The 8,440-nt window shown below is 49.3% G+C and overlaps 1 protein-coding gene across 1 annotated transcript; it reads right to left on the bottom strand.

Moving 5' to 3' along the window:
* Nucleotides 1–1,403: 1,403 nt before the first annotated feature.
* Nucleotides 1,404–3,176, bottom strand: LOC138789273 (piggyBac transposable element-derived protein 4-like). The gene is made up of 2 exons (XM_069967876.1): nt 2,332–3,176; nt 1,404–2,106 (listed from the first exon to the last, which is right to left on the bottom strand). Exons 1-2 carry the CDS (start codon nt 3,174–3,176, stop codon nt 1,404–1,406), a joined length of 1,548 nt encoding a protein of 515 aa, XP_069823977.1.
* Between the last annotated feature and the right edge of the window lie 5,264 nt (nt 3,177–8,440).

Genomic DNA, 8,440 nt, shown 5'->3' with positions numbered 1-8,440 from the left:
AATTTATTTTCCTGGACTGAATGTGCTGCAGTAGTTGAAAATTAGAAATGCCAATTTTCACACTGCTCAACTGTAAGGCCAGTATGACTCTCCACGTCGGCATTTGATGCCGTCATGGAAAGTCTGCCCTCCACTAAAGGGCCAGTTCACACTGAGTAAACACGGCGTTATTCCGTGGCGGACCTCTCCGCCGTGCTCAGTGTGCTGCTGTAAGTGATTGAGAGGGTGCTCGCTGGTCCGCTCCCTGTCCTCTCCGCTCAAACTAGCGTGCGTCCTCTCATTCACTTACAGCAGCACACAGAGCACAGTGGGATTTACACCGTGTTTACTCATTGTGAACTGGCCCTAAGGGTGCGTTCACACCGAGCAAAAACGTTGGAATTCCACCTGCCCCAGTGTAAACCAGTGTGTCTATGGGAGGGCTTGCACGCCTCCGCTCAAAGAACTGACATATAAATTCTTTGAGCGGAGACGCGCGAGCCCTCCCATACTAACACTGTTTGAGACTGAGACAAGTGGAGCTCTGCTTTGGAATTCCCCCGATTTTGCTCAGTGTGATCATGCCCTAATTATGCCGTGTATGTCCCTTCTAGAAAAAAAAAAATCTAAATCTGGCTCTAATTATAAGCCTGCAAATACAATGGGCCTTGGGAGCCCATGTGTATTTGAGGTCTAAATTAGGAGATAGGCACGGCATTGGCTGACAGTTGAAACATAGAAGCTCAACTGTCAGGCCAGTATGACTTTCCACATCGGCATGTGATGCCGACATGGAAAGTCTGCCCTCCACTAATTATGCCGTGTATGGGTCTATTTACACAGAAAGATTATCTGACAGATTATGTGCCAAAGATTTGAAGCCAAAGCCAGGAATGGATTTGAAAGTGGAGAAATCTCAGACTTTCCTTTACGACCTGATCTCTGTTTATAGTCTGTTTCCAAAGCTGGATCAGAGATCAGGTCATAAAGGAAAGCCTGAGATTTCTCCTCTTTCAAATCCATTCCTGGCGTTGGCTTCAAATCTTTGGCAGATAATCTTTCCGTGTAAATGGACCCTATGTACCCTATATAAAAATAAAATAAAATAAAAATGAACCCTACATGTGGCCAGTAGAAATGAGCGAACTGTTCGGACTTTTGGTCCGATGGCATCGGCGCTCTCTCGTAATGCCTGTGTTCCTGGCTGCATATTTGCGCTCCCGGGAATATGTGGCCAGTATATTCCAGGGAATCCATGTTGAATTCCCTGGAATATCCTGCTCGCATATTCGCGGGAGCGCAACTATGCAGCCGGGATCACAGGCATTACGAGAGAGCGACCAAAAGTCCAACGGTCCGCTCATCTCTAGTGACCAGTGACCAGAAGTAGAAAGGACAAATTTGGAAATTTTGCAGGTTGGGAATTAATACTCCATGGACGTATGGTACGTCTTGAAGCATTCTTTTATACAGAGGCCAGGTTTATCAGGACATGTATCACACTGAAAACACGTGTCCTTTCTAAACCCCCTTTTGTAGCACACGCGACACCTTTTCTGGCTTTTGCCCTTCTTGCCAGTGTGAGGGACTTCGCCAGGAAAGTGCTGCCCTGGCACGATACGGGGACCTCCAGTTGCAGCTGCAGAAGTACTAGGCCCTCCTCCTTCTCCTCCACAAAAAATCAGGGCCTTGACAACTGCCTCCTGAAACTGGAGGTATTTCCCAGGGTGGCCGGCACAACGGTAAAGTACAAACGCGTTGTACATTGCCGTTTGGACCATGTGCACGGCTAACTTTTTGTACCAGATGTTTGTTTTCCGCAGAGCACTATATGGCTTTAGGACTTGATCTGAAAGATCAACTCCTCCCATATACCGATTGTAGTCCAAAATACAATCGGGTTTGAGTGCTACTGCGGTGGTACCGCGGACAGGAACAGGGGTCGTGCCAGGACCATGGATAGTAGTCAAAATAAGGACATCGCGTTTGTCCTTATATTTGACTAATACCAGGTTGTCGCTACAATGGGCCTTGAAGACACCCCGTCGCAGTACTTCTGCCACAGGAGATCTCGGGAGGCCTCTCTGATTTTTCCTCACAGTGCCGCAAGCTACAGTAGCTCGGGTACTGAGGGATTTGAAAAGAGGGAGACTGGTATAAAAGTTATCCACGTAGAGGTGGTAACCTTTATCCAGTAGTGGGAACATCAGTTCCCACACAAGCTTCCCACTAACTCCCAGAGTGGGGGGACATTCTGGAGGTTGGATGTGGGTGTCCCTCCCTTCATAAACTCTAAATCTGTGAGTGTACCCTGAGGTACTCTCACAGAGTTTGTAGAGTTTGATGCCGTACCTTGCCCTCTTACTTGGAAGGTACTGGCGAAATTGGACTCTCCCCTTGAAGCTAACAAGGGATTCGTCAATGGAGATATATTTCCCTGGGATATATACCTCCGAAAATTTGGCCGCAAGATGATCAATGACCGGCCTAATTTTGTATAGGCGGTCGTAAGAGGGATCATCTCGGGGGGGGCACCTTGCATTATCGTTGTAATGCAGGAATTTGAGGATGGCCTCAAAGCGATGCCTTGTCATGGCCATCCGGTGTATTGGAGTGTTATATAAAATATCCACACTCCAATACTGCCTAATTCGGGGTTTTTTAACTAGCCCCATGTGCAGCAGAAGACCCCAAAACGTGGTCATTTCTGCTGCATCAACTGGGGTCCAGCTGTGGGATCCCGAAAAAAAAGAGGAGACGGGGTGCTGAGCCAGAAACTGCTGGGCGTACAAATTAGTTTGCACGACCATCAGACTTATCAGTTCATCACTGAAAAAGAGCTTAAAAAAGTCTATTTCAGTGAAGCCTGAGGGGTCAAAATGGATTCCCGATTGTCCCACAAAATCGGGAATCTGTGGCTCAAAATTGGGGGGGACTGGGGTCCAGATGGGCTCACTTGTATGGGGGGCTGGGGTGGAGATGGGGTCACTGGGGTGGAGATCCGAGGAGGCTGCCCGAGGCGTTCGCCTTGGACGCCTTCGGCGCCTTGGGGGTTCATCATCGCTACATGATGAAGAGGAGGAGGAGGAGGTCGAAACGAGGAAAGTAGGATCTTCCTCTTCTCCCTCACTGGCTGTATCGGTGTGAGAGGCAATAAGAGCATATGCCTCTTCAGCCGAATACAGACGATGGGACATTTTTGTAAGATTTAGATATGGGGGGTTATGTAAATCAGTAAAATTTATTTATGTGTAGTGTGTGTGTTTTTTACACTTACACTTTTCAAGGGAAAAAAAACCTGTGCCCACTTGTTGCTGATCAGTGAATAGTCACTGATCAGAACAAGAGAGACAGGGGGGATGGCAGAGGGGTGGGCAGGTGAGGGGGTGGGTGGCGGAGGAACTGTCTGAGTGGGCAAAGAGAGTCAGGGGGGAGAAGCTGGCACAGGGGTGGGCAGGTGAGGTGGCCAGGTGAGGGGGAGGGTGGCAGAGGAACGGTCTGAGTGGGCAAAGTGACTCAGGGGGGAGAGGCTGGTACAGGGGTGGGTCGGTGAGGTGGGCAGGTGAGGTCTGAGGGGGCAAAGAGAGGCAGAGGGACTGGGCAGCACGGACGCAAAAAAAGGGGGAAAAAAGTATTTGTTAGGGAAAAAAAAGGGGCACACTTGTTGCTGATCAGTGATTAGTCACTGATCAGAACAAGAGAAACGGGGCGGTGGGTGGGGGTTGGAGGAACAAAGAGGCAAGGGTGGAGGATGGCACAGGGGTGGGCAGGTGAGGTGGGGGGGAACTGTCTGAGGGGGCAAAGAGGGGCAGAGAGGATGGCACAGGGGTGGGCAGGTGGAGGATGGCACAGGGGTGGGCAGGTGGAGGATGGCACAGGGGTGGGCAGGTGAGGCTGGTGGAGGAACGGTCTGAGGGGTCAAAAAGAGGCAGGGGGAGGCTGGCACAGGGGTGGGAAAGTGAGGTGGGCAGATGAGGGGGCGGTGCGGAGGAATGGTCTGAGGGGGGCAAAGAGAGGCAGGGGGACCGCTAGCAGCACAGAGGATGCTGCTAGCAGGATCTCCCTGCACACACTATGCCACCGACGGATGCGACAGCACGGGCAGCACGGAGTGGCGCAGGGGAAAACAAGAATTTTTTTTTTATTTTTTACAAAAAAAAAAAACTTGTGACCACTTGTTGCTGATCAGTGATGAGTCACTGATCAGAACAAGAGAGACAGGAGCAGCAGCAGCAGTAGAACTACTGCTGCTGCACAGTCACAAATTTCAGGAGATCAGCCAGGCAGCACACAGTGGGCACTGCTGGCTGATCACCCTGCACTATGCCACCAACGAGGCTGGCACAGATGGGGGGGGGAGCACAAGAACAGTGGGAGGGCACAGGGGAGAAGGAGAGGATGACAGGGGGGGGAGAAGAGGATGACAGGGGGGGGAGAAGAGGAGGAAGACAGGGGGGAGAAGAGGAGGAAGACAGGGGGGAGAAGAGGGGGAAGATAGGGGAGGAAGGGGGGCAGTAGCTGATGGGAAGAGGGGGGGAAGATGGCACAGGGGGGAATGGGACAGGGGGGCGGATCTCACAGGGGGGCGGATGGCACAGGGGCGGATCTCACAGGGGGGCGGATGGCACAGGGGCGGATCTCACAGGGGGGCGGATGGCACAGAGAGCGATGGCACAGGGGGGCGATGGCACAGGGGGGGCGATGGCACAGGGGGGAATGGGACAGGGGGGCGGATCTCACAGGGGGGCGGATGGCACAGGGGCGGATCTCACAGGGGGGCGGATGGCACAGGGGCGGATCTCACAGGGGGGCGGATGGCACAGGGGAGCGATGGCACAGGGGGGCGATGGCACAGGGGGGGGGCGATGACGGGGCACAACGGGGCAGCAGCGGGCAACTCACAAACACCCTCTCTGCTCGGCGATCCTGACGAAAAGGAAGGCGAGCAGGGAGGGATCAATATTTTGAAACGCCCGCCTCGCCCGTGATTGGCCAGTTACTGGCAAACGGCCAATCCGGGTGATCGGGGGGCGGGGGTCACGTGGTACACGGCGTCCGGCATAACCGTGATTGGTGCTGTCTCTGACAGCACCAATCACGGTTTTCTAACGTCATACCGGCCCACAATGCACCGGTATTGCTGTGATTGGCTGCCCTTAATTGGCCAGCCAATCACAGCGATCGTGATGGCGTGGGGGACGCGATTCCGCGGCTGCAGGTGAGTAAAAGGTCGCTGCTGAAAGGATCAGCAGCGATCTTTACTTTATATGTTATTATTAACCCCCTGCAGCGCGGAATGCCCATGACGTAACGTTACGTCATGGGTCGTCTGGGGACAGACTTCCATGACGTAACGTTACGTCCAGGGTCGTCTAGGGGTTAAGGCTGCGGCGGGGGAAGGGATTATATTACTGCAGGGGGGAGGGGGAGACCAACACTATAAGAGAATTGCACGGACGGCCTATTACGATATGTGGATGCTGCACCGGGGTAAATTGATGTTACCATGGGCCCAGGCTGTTCACCAAGTCCCCCCAGACACACACACACTGTAACTATGGCAGCACTAGCATGGTGCTTATAGATACGGGATAGATTTGTTTGCAAATCATGTCAAAATTGTAGCCAAGAGACAACTTCAAGATGGCCTGGCCTTGATGAAAAGACAAGGGAAAGTGAATTTTTTGGCTGCAAAAATAATAACTAGATTGGCTTAAATCAACCATTGGCCCTTACATCTCCTATTACACAGAGCGATTTTTGGCATCAGCCAATTATTTTTTTCACAATTGAGAGATTTGTAGGTTGATCGCTGGCTTTATTATGTGGGTAATATCTGCTGATGATTCCTCTGTGTTATAGGTATTAAAGGAGTAGTCTGGAAAAATAAAAAAAACATATCTTATAATATCTCTTCCTGCTATGCCATAACTCTCTGATGGATGCCTCGCTCAGCCAGTCAGTGAGTGGGGAGGCACACCACTGCAGTCACTGACTGACTGAGCCGGCTTGCTCCCAACCTTTCCTGCTGAGCCGTGACATACTAAGAAAAGAATAGTAGAAGGGTGCAGAAGAAGGTCATGCCCCCTCTGCACTTTTCTGATTTCCACTACTCAGGTCTTCATAAAAAGTAATATAATTGAAGTACAGTGATTAAGACTTTCTAAACATCCATTTACATCCTCTCTTGTGTGCAATTGAGGACTAAATAGCAATTCTTTTTTTATGGATTGGTGGGGTCTCAGCACCCAGACCCTACTAGTGATAACTTCTGACACACACACACACACACACACACTATGTCACATGGGTGGCATAGCTATGCCCGACACAAGCTCTTCATCTCTCAACTTTAGTTAACCCTAGAATGCATACCTGGGGCCTCGCAGGCCCGCTCTGTTAATTTTTTTCTATTTACTGCAAAATTACTTATTCTCGTAAAACCTTATAATTTTCACATCTGTATATCAAGGCAGGCAGATTGCTTTCTAGGGACAGACAAAGCAAATATAAATGGAATTAATGGCACAAGAAGAATGAAATCAAATCTCAGAGATTACCTGGAAATATAAACCGCCTCAGTTTTACTGTCTTTTAGATGTTACAGAGACCACTATCACACTTATCTCATGTAAATGTCCCCTGACCAAGGCTGCATATTCTATATAAATGGGTGTGAGGATAGTTCCTTATCATGGAAGTGGTGCCTCACTAACTACTGCAAAAGTCACATCATGAAACCACAGCATTGTCACTAAGGCAATTTTATTTATCACATCAAAGAGAAACCTGGAGCTTCTCACATGACTATTCACACTCCTTTCTAGGCCTCCATAATAAAACAGATTATTATTTGTTTGACAGCCCTCATTCCGTAATCTTGATGATTTGTGGATACATATTATGGATGTATGTTTTAGGCCTTATTGAAACTTTTATTTACTGAAGCCTAATTTTTAAAACTGAAAAAGAATGGTCTGTCGAGAGCAGCACTGGCCCTGAACATCCCCTATTATATAACCATTTTGGACTGAAGTAGAAAGCATTATCCACAAAGTTTGCTTTCCTCCAATTATTTTCTTTCTACCTTTCAGAAGTCTCTAACCACCCACATGCTTGTGGTAACCATGTTTCTCTTTCCCCTACTCTGGCTCAGCAAGTTTCTACCTACGGTTAGCCAATAGTGTGAAAGATGAAAATATGGGGCCTGTAGGTGTTCTATAAGTCTTCCATTCCTCCACTTGCTTTCGTGCCCCTAGTCATACAAACTAAGGGTCCTATTTCACGGGCCGAGGAGGGCCCGATCAACGATCTGGATCTAGATCACCGCTCGTTTGTTGGGCCCATTTCACGGCCCGATGATCGTTACAGATGTCCTTGCAGCATCATACATTACCTGTCCAGGCTTCTTCTCCGCGGTGTCTTCATCCCAGGGTCCCGCGCGCTCTATCTTCAGAATGGCCGGTCAGCTGACTGGCTACCCTCAGCCAGTCACAGGCCGCGGCAGTCCCGGCCTGTGATTAGCTGAGCGCTCCATCAGCTGACCGTCCATTCTGAAGATAGAGTGCGCGGGACCCGTGGATGAAGACAGCGCGGAGAAGAAGCCTGGACAGGTAATGTATGCTGCTGCTGCTGCTTGTCAAATCGTCGGTCGCCCGCCGCGCACCGCTATTCAACGGTAGCGAAGTGCGGTGGGGGAACAATGATTTTAGGTCTGGCCCTAAATTAACGATCAGCCGATGACACAATCATCGGCTGATCGTTCTCTCTATTTCAACGAACGTTAATCGGCCAAATAGGGGTGATCCGGCCGATTATCGTTACTGTGGAATAGGGCCCTAAGGGCCCTAATACACCAAAAGATGTCAGACAGATTATCTCATTTTCAGCCAAAGTCAGGAACGGACTATAAACAGAGAACAGGTCGTAAAGATAAGATAATCTGTAAGATAATCTGTCAGACACCTTTTGGTGTAATAGGGCCTGAACCCCAAAGGTTATATAATAAAGTGTGCTGTATTGTACTATAACTATGTTGTCCTGCTATATAATGTATGTACATATATTTAGATGGACTCCTACCACAAGATGTCTGACATAGATGCCAATATTGGATGCCCTTCACCACATGCTGGCTGTACTTTTGGACCTGCAAAGTAGAAATTGAGCACACCCAACTTTGACTAATAAACCTCTACTCTACTGCTGGTCACTGATTTTATTACACAAAACAATACCTGTCTGATTGAACAGATATCTGGCCTGAGAAATAGAGTCTTATGAGATCTGCTGTTCTTTTTTAGGGGGTCTGTTCTTGGCTTCTTTTTACTTAGAGGTTCTGGGATATTTTGTTGTTTTGGGATCTAGATCAGGATCTGTATTTGTTTAGGGAATATGGTCTGGAATCTGTTTTTGTTTGATAGGTCTGGTCTGAGATTCAGTTTTTAGGACCTTGTGTGGG

The sequence above is a fragment of the Dendropsophus ebraccatus genome, chromosome 4 (genome assembly GCF_027789765.1).
Source record: "Dendropsophus ebraccatus isolate aDenEbr1 chromosome 4, aDenEbr1.pat, whole genome shotgun sequence".
Lineage (NCBI taxonomy): Eukaryota > Metazoa > Chordata > Amphibia > Anura > Hylidae > Dendropsophus > Dendropsophus ebraccatus.
Note: the sequence above shows the minus strand (reverse complement) of the source record. Positions and strands in the feature narration are given on the sequence as shown.

Bases quoted from the DNA above. Each gene is read 5' to 3' on its own strand.
- LOC138789273 (XM_069967876.1), bottom strand. From the start codon at position 3,176: ATGTCCCATCGTCTGTATTCGGCTGAAGAGGCATATGCTCTTATTGCC. The intron at 2,107-2,331 runs GTACGGCATCAA...CAAATCCCTCAG, and splicing joins CTTCCAAGTAAGAGGGCAAG to TACCCGAGCTACTGTAGCTT.